General features: G+C 39.7%; 1 protein-coding gene across 2 annotated transcripts in view; it reads left to right on the top strand.

The window, feature by feature from the left end:
* Positions 1-24,998, top strand: part of eipr1 (EARP complex and GARP complex interacting protein 1) — a 120,113-nt gene that overhangs the window by 75,281 nt on the left and 19,834 nt on the right. For both annotated transcript variants that reach the window (XM_072251155.1, XM_072251156.1), the window contains 2 exons: positions 12,681-12,780; positions 15,888-16,024. In XM_072251155.1, coding sequence (XP_072107256.1) covers positions 12,681-12,780; positions 15,888-16,024 — 237 coding nt within the window. The remainder of the gene's footprint in view (positions 1-12,680; positions 12,781-15,887; positions 16,025-24,998) is intronic.

Genomic DNA, 24,998 nt, shown 5'->3' with positions numbered 1-24,998 from the left:
CTATTACGTTTTGTAACTCTAAAACATAAAAACTAATTGGAAGAAACACTTTAAGCGAGGCATGCATGTATGATGAAGTGGTGTGGTAATTCATTATGGGTTATATATAAAAGTACATAAATGCCATTTATGTACTTTTATATATAATCCATAATGAATTATTTAAACAGAGAATGCTTCGTCAAACAATATATTTACAGTATTACTGAAATATTAAATTCATCTCAACTTGTATACATAATAATTGAAGAGTAAACCTGCAACCTCGAGGACAGTGAGAAAATGGTCGGAGGAGGCTTATGAGGCACTCCAGGGTTGTTTTGAGGTGACAGACTGGCAGGCACTCTGTGAGCCACATGGAGAGGATATTGATGGGCTCACAGAGTGCATCACTGATTACATCAGCTTCTATGTGGACTGCAATGTTCCGACAAGCACTGTCCTTTGTTATTCAAATAACAAACCATGGGTGACAAAGGACTTTAAGGACATCCTGAATGCTAAAAAGAGGGCGTTTAGAGATGGAAATAGGGAGGAGCTGAGGGCAATACAGAGGGACCTGAAAACCAGGATCAGGACAGGTACAGGAGGAAGTTTAAGTGGAAACTCCAGCAGAACAACATGAGAGAAGTCTGGAGGGGGATGAGGGCCATCACTGGGTTCCGGCAAACTAGCAACAGAGGAGCTGAAGGCAGTGTGGACAGGGCCAATGAACTTAACCTGTTCTTTAACAGATTTGACATTGTGGCCCCTGCCCATCCCCCACATGAGCCATCTGTTGTCGGCCCCCAACCAACACATATTCCACTCTCCCCTCCTACCCTTCCTCACAGTCCCTCACCCTGCTGTCATGACTATACCCCTCCCCCACACGAAACCACCACGGTGGGCTTCACAGCTGAACAGGTGAGAAGACAACTGAAACGTCTCAACCCAAGCAAGGCTGCAGGACCGGATGCTGTCATTACCAGGGTGCTCAAAGCCTGTGCCCCTCAGCTATGTGGAGTACTTCGCCATGTATTCAACCTGAGCCTGAGGCTCTGGAAGGTTCCTGTACTGTGGAAGACGTCCTGCCTCGTCCCTGTGCCGAAGACACCGCGCCCCAGCGGCCTCAATGACTACAGACTGGTGGCATTGACCTCCCACATCATGAAGATCCTGGAGAGACTTGTTCTGGAGCTGCTCCGGCCTATGGTCAGGCCACACTTAGTTCCCCTCCAGTTCCCCTACCAGCCCCTTAGGTGTTGAGGATGCCATCGTCTACCTGCTGAACCATGTCTACGCCCACCTGGACAAGCCAGCGAGCACTGTGAGGGTCATGTTTTTTGACTTCTCCAGTGCGTTCAACACCATCCGCCCTGCTCTGCTGGGGGAGAAGCTGACAGCGATGCAGGTGGATGCTTCTCTGGTATCATGGATTCTTGATTACCTGACTGGCAGACCGCAGTATGTGTGCTTGAAACACTGTGTGTCCGACAGAGTGATCAGCAGCACTGGGGCTCCACAGGGGACTGTCTTGTCTCCCTTTCTCTTCACCATTTTCACCTCGGACTTCAACTACTGCACAGAGTCTTGTCATCTTCAGAAGTTTTCGGATGACTCTGCCATAGTTGGATGCATCAGCAAGGGAGAGGAGGCTGAGTACAGGGCTACGGTAGGAAACTTTGTCACATGGTGTGAGCAGAATTATCTGCAGCTTAATGTGAAAAAGACTAAGGAGCTGGTGGTAGACCTGAGGAGAGCTAAGGTACCAGTGACCCCTGTTTCCATCCAGGGAGTCAGTGTGGACATGGTGGAGGATTACAAATACCTGGGGATACGAATTGACAATAAATTGGACTGGTGAAAGAACACTGAGGCTGTCTACAAGAAGGGTCAGAGCCGTCTCTATTTCCTGAGGAAACTGAGGTCCTTTAACATCTGCCGGACGATGCTGAGGATGTTCTACGAGTCTGTGGTGGCCAGTGCTATCATGTTTGCTGTTGTGTGCTGGGGCAGCAGGCTGAGGGTAGCAGACACCAACAGAATCAACAAACTCATTCGTAAGGCCAGTGATGTTGTGGGGATGGAACTGGACTCTCTCACAGTGGTGTCTGAAAAGAGGGTGCTGTCTAAGTTGCATGCCATCTTGGTCAATGTCTCCCATCCACTACATAATGTACTGGGTGGGCACAGGAGTACATTCAGCCAGAGACTCGTTCCTCCAAGATGCAACACAGAGCGTCATAGGAAGTCATTCCTGCCTGTGGCCATCAAACTTAACAACTCCTGCCTTGGAGGGTCAGACACCCTGAGCCAATAGGCTGGTCCTGGACTTATTTCATAATTTACTGGCATAATTTACATATTACTATTTAACTATTTATGGTTTTATTACTATTTATTATTTATGGTGCAACTAATGAAAACCAGTTTCCCCCGGGATCAATAAAGTATGACTATGACTATGATTAATACAACTGCTATATAGACATCCATGGCATAGTAAATTTTAAATTGTTCCATTCAGGCCTAAAGATTTAGTCGCTGTGGAGGATTTCTTACACTTATGGGAAAACGTATTTCTTGAAAAGAGAGGACCCTCTGCTTGGCAGATGAGATTTGTGGCTGTGGGCCTCTTCTGTGGTGGTTGTAGGAGTTAACTCTGAGACTGCAGGAAGTGATTTTGACAGGTCTGGACACCTTTCTTCTCTTTTTCTCTCCAGATCTACTTTAATCCTTGCTTCTTTCCCAGTCCCTGCTTCATTCTCACTCTTTATCATGCTCGCATGTTTCTTTTTTCTTTCATGCTTTTCTCTTTCTCGCTCACATTCTCCATTTCTTCTCCTTTTCAACTTCTTCGTTTTTTCACCCTTCTAGTTTCTTGTGAGTATCTTTGCATTTTCTAATTTCTTGAGAAATTGCATTTTGTTCATCCTCTTCCATTTCCATCATTATCAGATTTTTCACCAACAGGATCTGTGCTCTTTTTGAAACTGCAATTTGACTTTTTATCTTTTTCTCTTCCCTGAGCAGTCCATTTATTTTTGTCTGCCCAACATATTTTTTGTCTGTTGCGACTTCTGCCAGTTTTGCCTTTAAACCTGCATTGGTCTGGTATATGTGAGCCCCTGCCACAATGGTAACACAATTTGTCCAGATAGGCCAGTTTCTGTTTAGACACTGCAATTTTGTTCATGCTCACTTTCATTCCTGACTGTAACTCAATTATGTCTCTGCTGTTTCCGTTGATAAAGCTATTTCAACTGCTCTTTTAAATGAAGCCTTGCAGAGGGTGGTTAGGGGAGCAGAGAAGGTTATTGGGGTCTCTCTACCTTCTGTCCAAGACCTCTTTCAGAGTCGATGCCTCTAGAAGACATGGTACATCATTAAAGACCCCTCACACCCTCTCCATGAACTGTTTGTTCTTCTGCCATCAGGCAAATGTTACAGGAGCATCAGAACTAAAACCACAAGGCTACTAAACAGCTTCCTTCAACAGGCAGTCAGACTGCTAAGTAGCTGCTCTACCTGACTCTGCTTTGGACATTTTTAACTTGCACTGGACACTTATAACTGATTTTAACTGACATGTGGCTGTTGTGTTTTACTATTTATTGTTATGTTTATTATTTAGTGTTGCATTTGTTATGTTATGATTGCACTGCTCCTGAGAAACGCTGTCTCATTCTGCCCTGCAGAGCTGATGTACGGTTAGAATGACAAAGTTTTTTGAATCTTTGAAAGTTCATAGATCATAAGATCATAAGGTATAGGAGCAGAAGTAGGCCATTTGGTCAATCAAGTATGCTCCGCCATTCAATCATGGGCTGCTCCAATTCTTCCAGTCATCCCCCTCCCCTGCCTTCTCCCTATACCCTTTGATACCCTGGCTAATCAAGAAGCTACATATCTCTGCCTTAAATGCACCCAATGACTTAGCCTCCACAGCCGCTCATGGCAACAAATTCCACAGATTTACCACCCTCTGACTAAAGTAATTTCTCTGTATCTCTGTTCTAAGTGGACATCCTCCAATCCTGAAGTCATGCCCTAGACTACCCTACCATGGGAAACTTTGCCATATGTAATCTGTTTAGGCCTTTTAACATTCAAAATGTTTCTATGAGGTCTCCTCTCATTCTCCTGAACTCCAGGAAATAAACCCCAAGAGCTGCCAGACATTCCTTATACGGTAACTCTTTCATTCCTGGAATCATTCTCATGAATCTTCTCTGAACCATCTCCAGTGTCGGTATATCCTTTCTAAAATAAGGAGCTCAAGACTGCACACAATACTCCAAGTGTGGTCTCACGAGTGCCTTATAAAGCCTCAAAATCACATCCCTGCTCTTATATTCTATACCTCTAAAAATGAATGCCAACATTGCATTCGCCTTCTTCACCATCGACTCAACCCAGAGGTTAACCTTCAGGGCTTCCTACACCACTCCCAAATCCCTTTCCATCTCTGCATTTTGAATTCTCTCTCCATCTAAATAATAGTCTGCCTGTTTATTTCTTCCACCAAAGTGCATAACCAAACACTTTCCAACATTGTACTTCATTTGTCACTTCTGTGCCCCTAAACTATCTAAGTCTCTCTGCAGGCTGTCTGTTTTTGCAATACTACCTGCTCCTCCACCTATCTTCATATCATTGGCAAATTTAGCCACAAATCTATTAATCCCATTGTCCACATCATTGACATACATTGTAAAAAGCAATGGTCCCAACACTGACCCCTGTGGAATTCCACGGGTAACCGCCAGCCAGCCAGAATAGGATTCATTTATTCCCACTCTCTGTTTTCTGCTGGTCAGCCAATGCTCCACCCATGCTAGTAACTCCCCTGTAATTCCATGGGCTCTTACCTTGCTAAGCAGCCTCATGTGCGGCACTTTGTCAAACAACTACTACTACTACTACGTCAACTCAGGCCTAGGGGGCCAGCGTCAGGCACGATGACGGTCTCTCCACTTCTCCCTCTCCCTCATCAGTGTGTTCAGTTCATCTACGTTAGCCACACCGCTGTCTTCTAGGAGCGTGTTGACCGTAGTCTTGGGAGTGCTCCCAGGGTTCATCCTCCCGTGCTTGGGCTCCCATATGATGACTAGGCTGGCAGGTAGCTTGGGGTGGTGTAGACAGTGCCCCGCTAGTTGCAGTCTTCTTGCCTGGATTTTAGTGGTGAGCATCGGTAGGTTGTTATAGAGCTCGACGTTCGTCATGTGCCGTTGCCAACTGACGACAAGAGCCATCCAGAGCATTCGTGTATTGCAAGCATCTAGAGACTTCCGCATCGTCCTGGTGAGTGTCCACGTCTCGCATCCGTACGTGACAATGGACTCTATGATTGCTATGAAAATCCTCTTTTTAAGCCCTCTGGTCAGGTTCAACTTCCAGATTTCCTTCATGTCGTTCATAGCCCTCCACGCCAGCACCTTCTGTATCTTTATGTCCTTCTCCAAACTCATCATTCTTGACCTGAGGTACTTGCAGTCAAAGACTTTCTCAATGGTATCATTCTCTATGGTCTTGAGAGTACCTTCATCGCAGTTAAACGCCATGTACTCTGTCTTTTTAGACAGAAGGCCTTGTCAAAGGCCTTCTGAAAATCCAAGTCCACCATATCTACTGCATCTCCTTTGTCTACCCTGCTTGTAATTTCATCAAAAAACTGCAACAGGTTAGACAGGCAGGATTTTCCTTTCAGGAAACCATGCTGGCTTTGGCCTATCTTGTCATGTGCCTCCAGGTACTCTGTAATCTCATCCTTAACAGTCGATTCCAACAACTTCCCAACCACTGATGTCAGGCTAACAGGTCTGTAGTTTCCTTTCTGCTGCCTCACACCCTTCTTAAATAGTGAAGTAACATTTGCAATTTTCCAGTCACCTGATACAAAGCCAGAATCTATCGATTCTTGAAAGATCATTGTTAATGCCTCCGCAATCTCTCCAGCTACTTCCTTCAGAACCCGAGGGTGCATTCCATCAGTTCCAGGAGATTTATCCACCCACAGACCATTAAGCTTCCTGAGCACCTTTTCAGTTGCACCTACTCTGTTTCTATGTTTTTACTTCACTTCCCCAGCACTCTTGAATGTCTAGTATACTGCAGATGTCTTCCACTGTGAAGACTGATGCAAAATATGCATTCAGTTCCTCTGCCATCTCTGTGTTTTTCTTCACAGTATCTCCCTTTTCATTTTCTATTGGTCCTATATCTGCCCTCAACTCTCTTATACTCTTTATATACTTAAAAAAACTTTTAGAAACCATAGAAACTACAGCACAGAAACAGGCCTTTTGGCCCTTCTTGGTTGTGCCGAACCATTTTCTGCCTAGTCCCACTGACCTGCACACGGACCATATCCCTCCATACACCTCCCATCCATGTATCTGTCCAATTTATTCTCAAATGTTAAAAATGAACCCGCATTTACCACCTCATCTGGCAGCTCATTCCATACTCCCACCACTCTCTGTGTGAAGAAGCCCCCCCCAATGTTCCCTTTAAACTTTCCCCCCTCACCCTTAACCCATGTCCTCTGTTTTTTTTCTCCCCTTGCCTCAGTGGAAAAAGCCTGCTTGCATTCACTCTATCTATACCCATCATAATTTTATATACCTCTATCAAATCTCCCCTCATTCTTCTACGCTCCAAGGAATAAAGTCCTAAGCTATTCAACCTTTCTCTGTAACTGAGTTTCTCAAATCCTGGCAACATCCTTGTAAACCTTCTCTGCACTCTTTCAACCTTATTTATATCCTTCCTGTAATTTGTTGACCAAAACTGAACACAATACTCCAGATTCGGCCTCACCAATGCCTTATACAACCTCATCATAACATTCCAGTTCTTATACTCAATACTTCGATTAATAAAGGCCAATATACCAAAAGTTCTCCTTACGACCCTATCTACCTGTGACGCCACTTTTAGGGAATTTTTTATCCGTATTCCCAGATCCCTCTGTTCTACTGCACTCCTCAGTGCCTTACCATTAACCCTGTATGTTCTACATTGGTTTGTCCTTCCAACGTGCAATACCTCACACTTGTCTGTATTAAACTCCATCTGCCATTTTTCAGCCCGTTTTTCCAGCTGGTCTAAGTCCCTCTGCAGGCTCTGAAAATCTTCATCACTGTCTACTACACCTCCAATCTTTGTATCATCAGCAAATTTGCTGATCCAATTTACCACATTATCATCCAGATCAGTGATATAGATGACAAATAACAATGGACCCAGCACTGATCCCTGTGGCACACCACTAGTCACAGGCCTCCACTCAGAGAAGCAATTCTCTACTACCACTCTTTGGCTTCTTCCATTGAGCCAATGTGTAATCCAATTTACCACCTCTCCATGTATACCTAGCGACTGAATTTTCCTAACTAACCTCCCATGCGGGACCTTGTCAAAGGCCTTACTGAAGTCCATGTAGACAATATTCACTGCCTTCCCTTCATCCACTTTCCTGGTAACCTCCTCGAAAAACTCCAATAGATTGGTCAAGCATGACCTACCACACACAAACCCATGTTGACTCTCCCTAATAAGTCCCTGTCTATCTAAATGCTTGTAGATTCTGTCTCTTAGTACTCCCTCTAATAACTTACCTACTACCGATGTTAAACTTACCGGCCTATAATTTCCCGGATTACTTTACGATCCTTTTTTAAACAACAGAACAACATGAGCCACTCTCCAATCCTCCGGCACCTCACCCGTAGACAGCGACATTTTAAATATTTCTGCCAGGGCTCCCACAATTTCAACACTAGTCTCCTTCAAGGTCCGAGGGAACACCCTGTCAGGTCCCGGGGATTTATCCACTTTAATTTTCCTCAAGACAGCAAGCACCTCCTCCTTTTCAATCTGTACAGTTTCCATGATCTCACTACTTGATTCCCTTAATTCCATAGACTTCATGCCAGTTTCCTTAGTAAATACAGATGCAAAAAACCTATTTAAGATCTCCCCCATTTCCTTTGGTTCCGCACATAGCTGACCACTCTGATCCTCAAGAGGACCAATTTTATCCCTTACAATCCTTTTGCTCTTAATATACCTGTAAAAGCTCTTCGGATTATCCTTCACTTTGACTGCCAAGCCAACCTCATGTCTTCTTTTAGCCCTCCTGATTTCTTTCTTAAGTATTTTCTTGCACTTCTTATACTCCTCAAGCACCTGATTTACTCCCTGTTTCCTATTCATTTTATACAACTCCCTCTTCTGCACATACCTATCTTCTTTGACATTAGTCGCCAGCTTCCTTTCATAATTCATCTTTTCCTTCCTAGTGACCTTAGTTTCCTTCTGCAAGTTTGTGCTTCAGTTAGGAGCTGTTTTTGAATGCTTTTTCATAAGATTCCACAGACTAAACTACTTCTCGGTGCATCATTAAGTCCATTACCAAACTGACAATGCTCAGACAACTTCTTCAATTCAGTAATGTCTGCTGAAATGGACTCCCCTTCCGTTTGATTCTGCCAATGACACCAATGACACTTACAGCATTCTGCAATAAACAATGGATTTGGTTCTAAATGTTCCTGCGTTACTTTCACGATATCAGCAAAGCTTATTTTGGTTGGTTTGGTTGGAGCAGTTAAATTTCTAAGTAAACTTTATGGCTTTAAATCCAATGCACTTAGCAAAATTGGTACTTGTTTCTCATTGGCTATTCCATTTGCTTTAAAATACTGCTCAGTCTGTTCAGTATAGAAAATCTAGTTATCACTTGAGCAATTAAACGTATCTGTCTTTCTGATGTAGCCAGCCATTTCTGCCTTTTTATGATTATTATCACTGTTTATGAATCTGTGATTTCTTTCACTTTGTCTTTTTTTAATGATCATCTTTCCTGTTGCAAAGAAAACTTACTGCACTGTTTTTTTTAAACTGAAATATCTCACGGCACTTCAACAGATAGGTAGTCATCTTGGGTTCATTTTAAAAAATACCTATTCACCACTGTTATGTTTTGTAACTCCTAAATATAAAAATTTAGAAGAAACTCAAAGGATTCCAGAATGCAAGACTAACTTTGATTTTACTTTAAGGGAGGTGCACATATATGACATAGTGTCATGATGACATATGCCATTTACATACTTTTACATACAACCCGTAATGAATTATTTAAAGAAAGAATGTTCAATCAAGCAACAATTTACAGTATTACTCAAGTATTACTGAAATATTAAAAACACAACAAATATAGCACAGAAACAAATCCTTTGGCTCACCATATTATTACTGCTGATGAAATACCTATCTATTCTATTCCCATTTACTGACACTTGGTCCTTAGCAAACAAAGCCTTGGCAATTCAGATGTTCCCAGGTGCTTCTTAAATGATGTGAGAGTACTTTTCTCAGGCAGCACATTGCAGGTTTCAACGATGTTCTTGGTGAAGAAAAAGGTTATTGCTCAGATCCCCTTTAAGTCTTTTGCTCCTCACCTTAAATCTATGCTCTCTGGTCTTTGACACCTCTGCCATGGAGAACATTTTGATATCTACCTCTCAGTATTCTGTACCCGTCCATCAGGTATCTCATAAGCTTCCTCTTTCCTCTTCTCCAAGGAAAACAAACCCAGCCTGTGTAGTTTCTCATCATAACTGAACCTTTCCACCTTTGACAACATCTTGGTGAATCTCCTCAGAATGACTCCAGTGTGGTCACATCTTTCCTATAGCGTGGTACCAGATGCCTGCTTCACCACTCAATCTGCATGTGATACCACCCTCAAGGATCTTTGCATTAATACATATATGTCCAGAGCTTATTAAACTCCTAAAATATCTCATATCATATATAAATTAGGATTAATTTCCATTTGCCATTGTTCTGGCCAATTTACCAGCTGCTCAATATCATTCTGTGGCCTAAGACTATTCTTTTGACCGACAGCACCAACAATTTTTGTGTCATCACAAATATACTGATCATATCTCCTATATCACATCTAAGTCTTGAATGTATATAAAAACACAGTAAAGTACTTGGCTCAAATACCTGTGCACATAACAACCCACCATAACCACCATCCCCCATTGTCTCCTACTGGCAGATCAATTTTGGATCCATTTGCCACCTTGCCTTGGACTGGTCCATGTAAACAATTTCAACTGCACTGCTTTCATTAGTATATTTACCTCTTTAAAAAAAACTCAGTTACACTTGTTAGATAGGATCTTTCACCATTAAATCCATGATGATATCCTTATCAGTCACTGCCTTTCCTATTGTAGATTAATTACCTCTCTCAAGATATTTTCCAATGATTTTCATACCACTGATGTTAGATCCACTAACGTATAACTACCTGGCTTATCCCTCTTGTCTTTCAAAAGTAAAAGTACTGTACCACATTTGCTGCTTTCCAGTAATTTGGCATGGTACCTGTGCAGTAAATATTTAAATAGTCAGGGCAACAGCAACCTCCTCCCTTGCCACCCAAAACAACATAGGATACATCCCATCATTATTCAATTTTATACCTGTTAAGATATCAAAAACCTTTGTTTTTACCTTCATGTGCTCTAAATGTCCTAACAGAAATCTACACATACACTCTGCTTCTCGATGGTGAATTCAGGTGAAATGTATTCATTTAAAGTTTCACACATATCTTCTAGTTCCATTCATGCACTTTTTCCCAAATGAACTCCATTCTTTCCTTAGTTAACTTCTTGCTCTTAAATACTTTTTAAAAAAATGCCTTGGGATTTTCCATAATTTTATCTGCCAATGATATTTTGCAGTCTCATTTTTCTCTCTTAAATTCATTTTTTAAGTATTTCCTTACACTCTTTGTACTCCTGAAAGGCTTCCCCCCTTTGCAGGGTTCTGGACCTGCCATATGTTTCCTTTTACTCTTATCAAACCCACAATATCCCTTTATAAACTGCGTTCCTGGATTTGCTGTCCTTGCGTTTCACCATGAGAAGTTGGCTCTGGGATATTTCACATCCCAGATGTAGACTTAACCATAAGTAGCTGCTTGCAGTCTGTGTTTGCCAGCTTCTGTCAAATGATATTGAATTTGGCTTTTCCCCAATTCAGATATTAAATTTCAGAATTATCATTAATCCTCTTCATAACTACTCTGTAAGTTACCAGTTAAGGTTGCTGTCTTCAAAGCGATCGCTTACTGACATGTTGTCTACTTGTCTGGCTTCATTCCGTATGATTAGGTCTCACGCTATCCCATCTTTGTAAAGCAAAACTCTCTCCTGAATTAGGACAATTAGATATTAGGACAAAAACCCCTTCTGGGTGGCACTTAAAAAATTTAATTCTTTGTAATCCTTTCACACTAAGTGATCCATCTTCATATTGTGCAAGCTGAAATTCCCTTCTGTTACACCCACATACTTCCCTCTTGCAAGCGATTCTAATTTGATACACATTTACACCGCTGTCTCCTGTACTCCATTGGGAAACCTGTAGTGTAATCCCAGCAAAGTGATTGCATAATTTTATTTTTTTTTATTTAAATGGTCTCATTTGAAGAGTCTTATATTACATCCTCCCTTGTTACTACAGTGATGGCCTGCTTGACCAGTAATGCAATCCGCCCTGCATTTTAAATCCCTCTATCATACCTGAACATATCATGCAATGGACTTCTGTTGCTTTGTAGGTGCATTTTTTTGTTTCCTGCATTTAATGTACTTTACTTTGAATCAATAACTTTATATTAGAAAGAGTGATATTTGTGTTACTTAGTCATTGTAAATTAAATGTCCTGATTCTATCCATTCTGTGCAGTGACCATTCCTCTCACTAAACTATAACACACCAAAAGAATCTACCAGTAAAGCAATAGCTGAAAAGCTATTTGACAGCAGACAAGATTCCCAATTTGAATCCTCATAAATACACATTTGGTAGCTAAGTGTGCTTAGCTTTTACTTTAGACACGTTGAAATTAGATTTCAAAGTTTTTACATTGAATGTGAATGGCATTTTTATTAATTCTGATTTTACCTCATTCAAAATGAGATCATCTAAGGACATTAGAAGTAGTTATGTTTAAGTAAGGTGATAGCTACAGGTGCAATGAGTTTGAGCAGTCAAAATTATCTGCAAATATTTTCTTTCAGTGATGATGTGAAGCTTTGTAATCTATTGGAACATACTTACATACGTGCTCTAAGACATTATCATTCTTTCCATTAATAGGTTCCAATGATCTGGCATGCCTTCAGAAAAGTGTATTGTTTTGTTTGAAATTCTTTCCTCACCTTTAACCTCTTCTGCTTCATTCACTTCATAACTGTTCAGTGCGCTTAGAAGACAGAAACCTTGTTACGAAGTTTTACAATAGATAATCAAGAAACTACTGAGAGTATATTTCAGTGAACATTCTGTATTTAGCTTTACCAATGAGAAGTGTGAGGCATTCAGCCACCAATATTTGCAAGTTGCAACGAGTCCCCACATAGAACTTTTTTTGATAACTATGACTTTGCGATGTATTTTTCCTTTGTAAGTTAGCAAATTTAAATACAACAGGAACACAGTGCCTCAAAATCTCTCTACTGTTGTTCCAAATTGACTCCTGATGTTCTAAATTGCCCAAAGCTTCAGGCTTGTATGACATGGTTATTAATTACATTTTACTGTAAAACTGCATTGATCAGTATTGTTGAGATGGTTTTTAAAGGAGCTTTGTTCTACAGTGTACTATGGGAGCCAATGGGAGATGGTAAAAAGATAGCATCGTTGGCTGATAATCATCTTCTTCTTTGGGACTTGCAAGAAAGCTCAAGCAAGGCAGTGGTAAGTAATTTTAGAGTTTACCTTTGTGATTAAAAATTATGTTTTCCTATACAGAGTTGTTATTTTTGCATTTTTACTGGAAACATCCTTTGTAAACTTATTAAACAGTAATTACCAGCTTTTTCCATTGAATGTACATTGCCAAAATTGGCAACAAAATTGTAATGTGATAAATTTGTACTGTTGATTTCCTTTATAATTGTTAATATGCTAAAGTAAGGATAGAATGAATGGAAGTTGAAATAGCCCTTGTAAGGATTGTTGCCAGGTAGTACATATTGAGGGCCAAAATCCAGGGAGGAAGTGTGTATCTAGTTCTGATTGGATAAGGGCAGATAAGGTTCCTTGTTCCCCCGGAGCAAGGACTAGACCATTTGCAAATTTAAATAAAAGGGCTTAAAAATGCTCAAGACTCGAATTGAAAATCTGTTTTGGATTGCTGCTGAATGCCTTGGATCAAACAACCCCAAACACTGTCCCTGAAATGAGCTAAGTATTTAACACAAAAGCTCATGGTCCTGAGATTCTTCCAGCACAAGCTCTACACTGACCCACAGTCTCTTAGAATCCAATCTGCAAACTTACAGTTCCCTCCATTCACTCTGTCCTATCTTCCATTCCCTCCATCCTTGATCTTCCCAGAGTAAACCTATCTCCAAACCCATTCAATCCTCCTGTCAATCTCCAGAGTTCACATTAGCCATATTACTCATGACAGGCAATTTTGTGGCATCTTTATGACAGTATAATCTAAGGCACACATCCAGGTTTAAATACGTATGGATTGAAAACAAGCTAGACAGGAGATTGTCGACAATCTGTGTATGTGGCAACATCCTCCATTCTGTTTACAGGCTGTTTCTCTTTGATCCCACATTCAGGCAAGAATTATTTAAGAAAAATAAAGAAAACTATAGATGCGGTAAATTTGAAATAAAAACAGAAGTTGCTGGAAAAAGCAAATCAGGCAGCATCTGTGGAAAGAGAACCAGTTGAAGTTTCAGGTCAGGGATCCTTCACCTAAACTCTGCTTTTCTCTCTACAGATGTTCCTAGACCTGATGAGTATTTCAGAAATTTAACTTTTTCACAATGGCTCTGAGGATAAGTTCCAAGGATGGTCATGGGGCCTTTATTCACACTTGGAGCCTCATGCCAATTTCTCAAACAACAGCTGTAGTTATAGTCCTTTAAATCAGCACATTCTTCTTGGATCGTTAATTTTTATTAATCATATGTTTATGTGTATAGTGGAATTTCAATATGTTACGATTTAATTATAAACAAATTATACACATAATTCATAATTATGTATTTACATAACAAAATCTCTGTGTAAATTTTTAAGGTCAACAAGCAAAACACATGTTCTTGCATTGATGAGTTTTCACTTTTCACAGTGAACTCAAACAATACTGTGTATGCATCCCAATTTATTTTACTTCAAATGATCTCCGCCAGTTAGTCAAATCCTTTTGTGTTCTATCCATCAAGAGATGCTGATAGCAGTGGCTATCGTTAAGTCAATCTCATTTAGCCAATTTTCAAAAAATCATTAGCGCACTATTGTGAGAAGTGTTTTGGAGGTGGTACACAACCTGGTTTATTCAATTACATAATTTTCCCTTTCCACTTTCAACATCCTTTCAGCACTCCATTCCAGATCACATCTGCTGCATATTTTAAAAGCAATATTCTCCAGATCAACTGCTGATTCTGTGATTGATTACTTTGAATCTGTCCTCTAATAAATGTTACTTTTGCTAGTGGAAACTATTTCCCCCTTCAACTCTTTCAAAACTACTCATAACATTGAGTGTTTTATTAAATATCTATTAAACTTTTTTCTTAGAGAGACTAATCCCAGCACTTTTCTCTGTAAATTGAAATTCCTATTCCCTAATACCATTCTAGTAAGTGTTCACTGCATCAGAATCTATTAGCAAAATTGGTAAAAATGTGAAAAGAGTTCTCAGTAAAAGATAACATGTCAAGTTTCTCTCAGGACTTTTTAATTGTCTTGACTGTGCAGTGGCTAGTTTGCTTGATGGTATTAGCAGTAACCCTGCAGTTAAGTTCATACTTTACACAATGTATCGATCTACAGAGAACAGTGAGGTGTTGGGAATAGGAAAATAAGTTGAAAAGTAAAAAAAGAACAAATCAAATATAAAGTTTGTGTTAGTTAGGTTTGTATAATGCTTTAAATGAGGTTTAAACTTATGATGGTGTGTTTTGCTTTACAGTCTTTTTTATTATTGAGTTTGAGGTTACTAGATTCTTTCTAAGATTTAAAAGATAATAAAAGTACTTGAGCATGCTCTATTTATTAATCTGATATAAATTTTAAAAATCAATTTTACAGGCAAGTAATTCCCAATTGTTCATTATTTAATAGACTGTACAGGAAGTTACTAATTTTAGTTCTGCTTTACTTCCAGAGCATTGTAGCAAGGTAAAAACAGTGTAAAATTATTCTCATAAATTGTAACCAGCATAGTAGCATGGTTAAGAATGGAAGAAAAGTCATAAGCAGTATCATCACAAAATATCAGTATAATAATTGTGAAATCTATAATTTTGTTTCACTTGGATTTAATTTTATTTGTATGGTATCTTGAGATCTTAATGTGGTGGTAATTGGATTAGGTACAATTACTTGCTGTAAATCATAGTGAAAGGTTGAGCACTCGATAGTACAGCATTTTTAGGCCAAATATTTTTCACTGGACATAGTTTTAAGGAATACACATAAGAAAGACAGATGTTCTTGTGTGTTTACTTTTATTAAGTAGCTAATTATTGGTGGAATTAAAAGCAACTCTTGTTTGGTCTAAAGATTTGTTATAACTATTTAACTATTTTGGATTGACAAGAAACATACAAGAATGTTGAGATGTGGAATTAATATCGGATTACCATAAATGGATGTATTATGCTTAGTGCGGATCGTTGAGCTAAAAGGCCTGTGTCAGTGCTGCATTTCTCTGCGATTTTACAGTACTGATCTCTTGTTTATGAATTTCTGAACAGTTCATTAATTTACTTGCTCCTTGAATTGTTTTTCTTTCTTTTGTCACATCCATTTGTTTGGGTCATGTATCTTAGCTCTCAAATTCAGCAACCCTGGAAGGAAAAGGTCAGTTAAAGTTTACTTCTGGACAGTGGAGTCCTCACCACAACTGCACACAACTTGCCACAGCTAATGATACTGTGATTCGAGGCTGGGACACTAGGACCATGAGGTAAGTACAATGTGACCCTTGGTTAATGCTCCATTGTCTTTGTTATAATGCATAATCTAGAAATAGTTGCTATTTTAAACTTAAAATGCACCCTGTGTAAAGACAATCTTTAGGCATCCTTTCTTTTGATCTATTTAGTAAATCAATCTCTTTTCATTAACTAGCATTTTCATAATTGATATTACTGTAATTGAGTGTTGTTTCTATACAGGTAGCCTTTAAACAGGTTGTACTATATGTACAAATGTCTTATTCAGTTAGTAACGGGAAACCAGTTCATGCTACTTCATTGACCTACTTGTGCAACCCTGGTCCCAAAACTGTAACGTTATAATTCTTTGTCATGCCTCTGCAATCATTAAAATTCTATTGAACATACATAAACAGATAATAAAGTAATTAATACTATTTTCATAAAATCAAGCAGATTTTTGCAAGTGTTGCAGATAATCATCTTCAAAGCAATTCTGACTTCACTCCTTCACCTCATTGATCAGAAAGCGGCAGCAAATTTCCCTGCTAAGCTCCACTCATTGATTACTTGCATCAAAACAGTGATTAGACTTCAAAAATACTTAATCATCAGAAAAGATTTAAGAACATCTAAGGTTTTCGTACAAATGCAGGTTCTTTATTTCAAAAGGAGCTTTGCTAGTTCTCACGAGTCAAATCCGTTAATAAAGAGCAAGAAGATTTTCCCAAGGAAACCTGGAGTGGGGACATCAGCCAAAATTTGCTTTAGGGCCACATTCCCTTGTTCAAGTAATACTGAGTAACATTTAGTGGGGTTGGAAAAATGTGCAATTTCTGCTACAAAGATCCATACTTTTTATAAAAACCACATTTCTAGAAAATTCTGTGTATAAGGTATTACAAAATACACAGAAAATTATATAAAAATCTATTACTAATGTATAATACCGTTGAAAATATAATCTGTATAATTTTCAGTTATTTAATGATGCATACTTCAATTTCTCAATTTGAAAATTATGTGAGACTATTCTAATCATCTAATATTTTAATTAATTTTAGATGTTATGGAGAATTGTATCTATTTTACATTCATGGAATCAGAGGAATAGGTGTGAGCCATTAGGCACTAAAGCCTGTGTTCCCATTCAATAAATTCATACCTGACCCCAAAAACACAATTATCCCCTACTTTGGATAACAGTAATCTACCAATCTTAGATTTACATATTAATTATTGATGTGGCATCAATTTTCTTTTATGGGGGTGAGATTAAATTTGTAAGTCTGTGTGCAGATGTCATTCCTGAAATTCCTGTAAGTGTTTAGAGGTAATTGGTTTTCACAGCACTGTCGTAGGAAAGCAGCATCTATCATCAAAAGCCTCCATCATCCAGGCCATGCTCTCTTCTTGTTGTTGGCATCAGGAAGAGGTGCATGAGCTTCAGGATCCACACCACCAGGTCCAGGGACAGTTTTTACCTCTCAACTATCAGGCTCTTAAACCAGAGGGAATAACTTCACTCACCCCAACACTGAACTGAACACAACCAGTGGACTCACTTTCAAGGATTCGTCATCTCATGTTCTTGATAATTGCACACCTTGTTGTCTTTTGTACATCACTTTTTGTCCATTTTGTTGTGTGCAGTTTTTTATTGAGTTCTATTGTATTTCTTTCTATTGACAGTGTATGCCTGCAAGAAAATGAATCTCAGTGTAGTATTGAGTGATATATATACTTTGATAATAAATTTACTTTGAACTCTGTCTAACCTATTTCTTTCCCCTGTATTTTAATCCTTGGAACCCAATTATCATTTTCACAATTCTATTTTGCACTTTCCTCCAAGGCAAATAGATTCCATCCAAGGAATGATACTGATTATTTTTTAAAGAACATTCACTTTAATGATTTTATAAATGTAGCAGTATCTGCAAAAAGAACAGTCCCCTATTTTCTGTAAGATTGACAACATCTACTAATCTTGGAATTTCTTTTAACCATGTACCTAGAGCTAGAGCTACGTGTAGGTGTATGTATGTATGTATGGGTGGGTGTGTGTGTGTGTGTGTGTGTGTGTGTGTGTGTATATATATATATATATATATATAAAATAGTAAATTCTTAAAATCATTTGATACCTTATATTGAATAATTTGCAAAAGGTTGAGGATCATAGCAGGTAGTCAATGTTGGTTGCAAGGACAACACCAGTGATGTGACATCAGTCTTGAAAGTGAACTTCATTGCCTTGAGTCTCAGGTCTCAAATTATGCATTCACTTTCAACAAAATAAATTTTCTTCCTGAAGTAAAGTCAGAATTATAGCTGAAAGAATGGTGGGGAACTTGCATGTTTCTTTTCTACTTTTCAGTTGTTGGAACATGAATTATATATTTCCGTTAGTAAAAAGAAATAGTTAATTATTTAATAATAAGATTATAGATTTCTGGAAGGAGCAGAAAAATAATGTTATCATACTTGAAGAGTGATCACCAGAACAAATATAATCGGTTGGCAGTTTCTTCAAGGTCAAAATCCTATGATCTTATACTGGTAATCATAATATTGCCATTATTTACAAAATTATCCAAATAAAATTAAGATTTTTCAGTTTTAAATACATTTCTGTGGCATGAACTGCAACAAAGTGGCTGAATGCTAGTTGTAAAGCAAACTTTTCCTTAAAAAGGTGGGTCTCAATTTTCATAGAGTCCTGCTGAAGGGTCTCAGCCTAAAACGTCAACTGTACTTTTTTTCCATAGGTGCTGCCTGGCCTGCTGAGTTCCTCTAGCATTTTGTGTGTGTTGCTTGGATTTCCAGCATTTGCAGATTTTTTCTTATTTATTTCTCAAATTTGTTTAATATTTTAAAGATCACATATTTCATCATGTTTTGATGCATCTTTTGCATCTTTGAGTTTGGCAGTGGAATGGATTTTTGGATTTTGGGGTCAATAAAATTACCTTGTACTGCATGTTAATCCCTGTGTGTTATTTATAATTCCTTAAAATTTGAAATTTCTACTGTAGGCATCAATGCCAATCAAGCCATTGTTTTCATTTCCTCACGCTAATAAAAGCTGCGTATCTGTGGGTATTGTAAAAGACTGCATGATGTTGTGATTAGTTTCAGCAAATAGCTCAGTCTGGACCCAAAGAATGTGCTTTGACATTGGAACTGGTAATACATTGTAATACATTGTACTTGTGTGCATTAGGCTAATGGTCACATTGCCATTTACAACCAAATTTGTCAACAGAAAATTCTATTTCCATAAGGAAACTTTCCTATAGATGCTGCCTGGCCTGCTGCGTTCACCAGCAACTTTGATGTGTGTTGTTTACACATCATTTGATGCTTTTGTTGGGATTTAACCTTTGGGATTAAAAATTTAAAAATTGGGATTTTAGAGCTCAGAGGGATAAATAACTTTTGTGTAAGTTTTCCTCTTTGAGTAAAACAATGCTGTGAATGTTATACTCAAGCTTTGAAAAATGTATTGATCCTCAAATACAAAGTTTAATGAATTACAGTCGGCCCTCCTTATCCGTGAGGGATTGGTTCCGGGACCACTTGCGGATACCAAAAAACGCAGATGCTCAAGTCCCTTATTCAGCCTGTTCAATGTGGTGGACCTTAGGTCCCAGCGAAACCCCGGACTTTATTTAACCTGTCTCAGTGTGGTGGACATTAGGACCCAGCGGCGGAGCTCTGAATCCGCAGTGTTTCTGTTCACAAAAATAATCACGATCACAATTGAAAATAAAGTGGAAATAAAGCGAACGGGAAGAGGTGAAGCGCCATCGGTCATTGGAAAAGCGTTAGGCTGCAGTCGGTCAACGATCGGAGCAATTTTAAAAGATAAAGTGAGAACGGCCCTGTCCCGATGAAAGCTACAATTATTACTAAGCAACGCAGTGGTTTAATTATTGGGTTTTGGGGTTTTGGGTTTTTGATCCTCCACATCAACCCGGCACGGATGGAGAGTGTGCTCGGGAGTGATCAGTCACTGGATCGATCTCGGGAACTTCCGTTCCCGAGCCTGGTGCTGAAATATACATTCTTAAGTGTTTTATATGCATAGAAAGGTAAAATATATACTAAGAAAAACCTTTGACTAATTGATGCTAAATAATACCGGATGTACCTGTTCCGACTTACATAGTAAGAGAACTTACGTTTTTTTTTCCCAATCCTGATCCATGATAACCTTCGCACATCCTCCCGTATACCTTAAATCATCTCTAGATTAGTTATAATACCCAATACAATGTAAATGCTATGTAAAGTAGTTGTTATCAACACAAACAACAGGAATTCTGCAGATGCTGGAAATTCAAGCAACACACATCAAAGTTGCTGGTGAACGCAGCAGGCCAGGCAGCATCTGTAGGAAGAGGTGCAGTCGACGTTTCAGGTTGAGACCCTTTGTCAGGACTAACTGAAGGAAGAGTGAGTAAGGGATTTGAAAGTTGGAGGGGGAGGGGGAGATCCAAAATGATAGGAGAAGACAGGAGGGGGAGGGATGGAGCCAAGAGCTGGACAGGTGATAGGCAAAAGGGGATACGAGAGGATCATGGGATAGGAGGTCCAGGAAGAAAGACAAGGGGGGGGGGGAACCCAGAGGATGGGCAAGAGGTATATTCAGAGGGACAGAGGGAGAAAAAGGAGAGTGAGAGAAAGAATGTGTGCATAAAAATAAGTAACAGATGGGGCACGAGGGGGAGGTGGGGCCTTAGCGGAAGTTAGAGAAGTGGATGTTCATGCCATCAGGTTGGAGGCTACCCAGACGGAATATAATGTGTTGTTTCTCCAACCTGAGTGTGGCTTCATCTTTACAGTAGAGGAGGCCATGGATAGACATGTCAGAATGGGAATGGGATGTGGAATTAAAATGTGTGGCCAGTGGGAGATCCTGCTTTCTCTGGCGGACAGAGCGTAGATGTTCAGCAAAGCGGTCTCCCAGTCTGCGTCGGGTCTTGCCAATATATAAAAGGCCACATCGGGAGCAGATGTTCAGCAAAGCGGTCTCCCAGTCTGCGTCGGGTCTCGCCAATATATAAAAGGCCACATTGGGAGTAGATGTTCAGCAAAGTTGTTATACTGCATTGTTTAGGGACTAACGAGAAGAAAAAGAAGTCTGTACATGCTCGAACAACAAGTGCTGGAAGAGCACCTCCGGGTTTTTTCTATTCACGGTTGGTTGAATTCGCGTATGCGGAACTCGCGGATAAGGAGGGCCGACTGCACTCAACATAGTTTAATTTAAGTTTTGTCAGTAATTAATAAAATTTAAAAAGGAAAAAATTATGTACTAAGAAAATTGTAAATCCTATAAACTGGTCACTCTCTTTAAATTTTTAAATCATCTTGAACCTCTCCAACAGCAATTTCATTTTTCAAAGTTAAAGACACTTTAGCACAGGCATTGTAACCCGACCAGCTTTGATAGACTGACACACGGTGTAATATAGAAGTCAAATGTTCTTGGTCTATGGTTAGAGACTGCTTTGAACAGGTACCTTAAAGAAGCAGTTTTATCCCTGTAGGACAAATACATGTGTTCATCATTCCAACTGTCTAAAGGCTGCTTTATTCCAGTTAATGTTCTTGTGATGGAAGGATGGCTTGAATTGAACTGCACCATCATTGGAGTCTTGGATAAAATAAAATAAGCCTGCACCTGTCAACAGCTCAAATTTCAGAGTGATAACATGCCTTTGTAACCCTGTATTTTAGAAAATACTATGGATTTGGGAATTATAATGCCAAAATAAAAAAGAAAAGTTCATCAGTTTAATTTCTGACTTTCCCTCCATTAATACCATAAATATATGAATATCTTACTCTCTGAGTTTAGCAAAGTAGTTGACATCAAACTCTGCACATTGGATGGCTACATGTACACACACCCACACACATATGTGTGCTTGTATGCAGACGAAGCTTCCTAAACTAAGTTGCACTCCTGACTGATACAGTTGCAAGAATTTTTCATGTCTTTATTGAACATATTGTTTAATCATTCACAGTCCAGGCTGGAAAAAATATGTGAACCCTTGTATGAACATCGACTTCTCTAACTTCCGCTAATGCCCCACCTCCCCCTCGTACCCCTTCCGTTATTTATTTATATACACACATTCTTTCTCTCACTCTCCTTTTTCTCCCTCTGTCCCTCTGACTATTCCCCTTGCCCATCCTCTGGGTTCCCCCCCCCTTGTCTTTCTCCCCGGACCTCCTGTCCCATGATCCTCTCGTATCCCCTTTTGCCTATCACCTGTCCAGCTCTTGGCTCTATCCCTCCCCCTCCTGTCTTCCCCTATCATTTTGGATCTCCCCCTCCCCCTCCCACTTTCAAATCTCTTACTAACTCTTCCTTCGTTAGTCCTGACGAAGGGTCTCGGCCTGAAACGTCGACTGTACCTCTTCCTAGAGATGCTGCCTGGCCTGCTGCGTTCACCAGCAACTTTGATGTGTGTTGCTTGAATTTCCAGCATCTGCAGAATTCCTGTTATTTCCTGCAGCTGCTGATCAGACTTGCACAATGACGAGGAGGGATTTTAGACCATTCTTCCATACAAAACTGTTTCATTTCATCAATATTTCTGGGATACCTTGCACGAACAGCCCTTTTCAGGTCATGCCACAGCATCTCAATTGCGTTAAGATCTGTACTCTCATTTGGCTATTCTAAAGCACACATTTTCTTCTTTTTAAACCATTCTGTTGTTGATTTGCTCTTGTGTTTTGGATCATTGTCTTGTTGCATCATCCAATTTCTATTCAGCTTCAAGTGATGGACCGCTACACAGACATTTTCCTGTAAAATGTCTTGATACAATTTTGAATTCATTGTTCCCTCAGTGATTGCAAGCTGCCCAGGCCCTGAGGCAGCAAAGCAGCCCCAAACCATGATGCTCTTTCCACCATGCTTCACAGCTGGGATGAGGTTTTGTGTTGGTGTACAATGCCCTTTTCCTCCAAATGTAGCAGCGTGCATTTTTTCACCAAAAAGTTCAACTTTTCTCTCATCTGTTCATAGAACATTGTAGTAGAAGTGCTGTGGAACATCCAGGTGGTCTTTTGCAAACTTGAGATGTGCAGCAGTGTTTCTTTTGGAGAGCTGTGGTTTCCTCCATAGGTGTCCTTCCATGAACACCATTCTTCAGTGTTTTTCTCATGTGTACATCTTTTGCTGTTACTCTTGGGTTCATTTTCACCTCCAGTATTGCACACTGTGCTCTTGGTATAATCTTTGTAGGACACCCACTCCTAGGGAGAATAGCAACCGTACCAAATATCCTCCATTTCTAGACAATTTCTCATACTGTGGACTGATGAACACTCAGGTCTTTAGAAGTGCTTTTGTTGCCTTTTATAGTTTCATGCATCTCTACAATTCTTCTTCTAAGGTCCTCTGAAAGTTGTTTAGATCAAGGCATGGTGTACATAAATTGATTTTTCTTGAAGAGCAGGCTTTGTCAGTCACCTGCTTTGTGTGTCTTTTTTGTAGGGCAGGGCAGGGCACCTCTATAACCCACATCTCCAATCTCATCTCATTGATTGGAACACCTGACTCCAAATAGTTTTTGTAGAAGGCATTACCCCAGAGGTTCATGGACTTTTTTGAAGCTGGACTGTGATTGTTTAAATGGTGTACTTCGTATTAATGAGAAGAAGTACAATGGTTTGTTTGTTATCAGTTTAGGCAGATTGAGTTTGCCTATTGCGACTTGGATGAAGATCAGACCACATTTTATGTGTGTAACACTCTGGTTCCGTCGGCAGCATAAGTCCAGGGAGGACACCCTCAGGCCCCGCCAAATGTGAGAGATTGAAGTGCAAGCCCCCCAAATCCCCCTGTTTGTGTGGATGCTGCGTGATTTGTTACCCTGTTACAAATCAGTAGCACGAATTAACAGATAGTACACCACGTACAATTAAGAGATTTGGCTTTATAATTCTTAATTTGACTAAAGGGTTAGTAAAGAAAAAGCAAAAAAAGGAAAAGGGCCAATTTTAAATGAAGCAGTCTGATGTGTACAAGTTGGAGCTCACGGTTTCCCCTTCGTCAATCCTCCTTCGATCTCCCCGGGCTTCATCGCATCACAGCCCCACTCCGGGCCAACTCCTCCGACCTCTTCTCTCCGGCATCTTTTCTCTTCTCCCCTCTCAAAAGCTCCAAACCCAACCTTAGTGTCCCTCACCAGAGAAATCTCCCCTGAATCCATTCATACCAATTGGATAGCACACATTTCTCCTATCTCTTATCTTCAGCAGTAACCCAAACAAGCAGCATACACAGAGAACAGAAAAGTATAACAAAGAAAAAATATGAATCATGTGAACCAGGGCATTACATGAGTAATTAATGCAGAAGACCAGGTAATTGCTAAGGTTTTTCTTGCAACGATATAAGAAATACTAATTAAGTATAAAGCTAGATTTTCCTACACTGGCTGCCCCATCACTCTTTGTTGCCATTCCCAGATGGTGATGCCAGGGTTGTAGTCGAGTCAGACTTGAGTTTGGCTTATGAAGAGAGAGAAGGTATTTTCAGGTCATCCTCTCCCTTTATTTGGTTTTACCCCATCTAAGAAACTTCACTAGTGAGACAATGATCCTGCCAAACTACTACATTAAGGAGGAGTTGTACTTCAAGTCTGAGAGGGAATGTTGGCTTCAGATCTTTCATCTTGGCTTGGCACTAATGCAAATCTGAATAAAGATAATTAACAAGTCAGATTGTGGTTAGTTCATCCCCTTTTTAGATTTTTGTCTAACATAACTTTGTATGGCCAGTATTACAATAAGGCTAGAATTTTCTCCATTTTATGCCTGGAAAATATATCTACAACAATCAAGGCTCAATGTTGTCAAAGCTGATAGGACTTAATTGTTTTTTGACCGTGATCTTGGACTCCACATCTACCAATATGTACCATTGCTGGTGCGTTGTGGCTGCAGTACATGCAGAAAACCAAGATTATT

Source organism: Mobula birostris, chromosome 2 (genome assembly GCF_030028105.1).
Source record: "Mobula birostris isolate sMobBir1 chromosome 2, sMobBir1.hap1, whole genome shotgun sequence".
NCBI lineage: Eukaryota > Metazoa > Chordata > Chondrichthyes > Myliobatiformes > Myliobatidae > Mobula > Mobula birostris.
The sequence above is the reverse complement of the archived record's forward strand: the minus strand, read 5'-3'. Positions and strand labels throughout refer to the sequence as shown.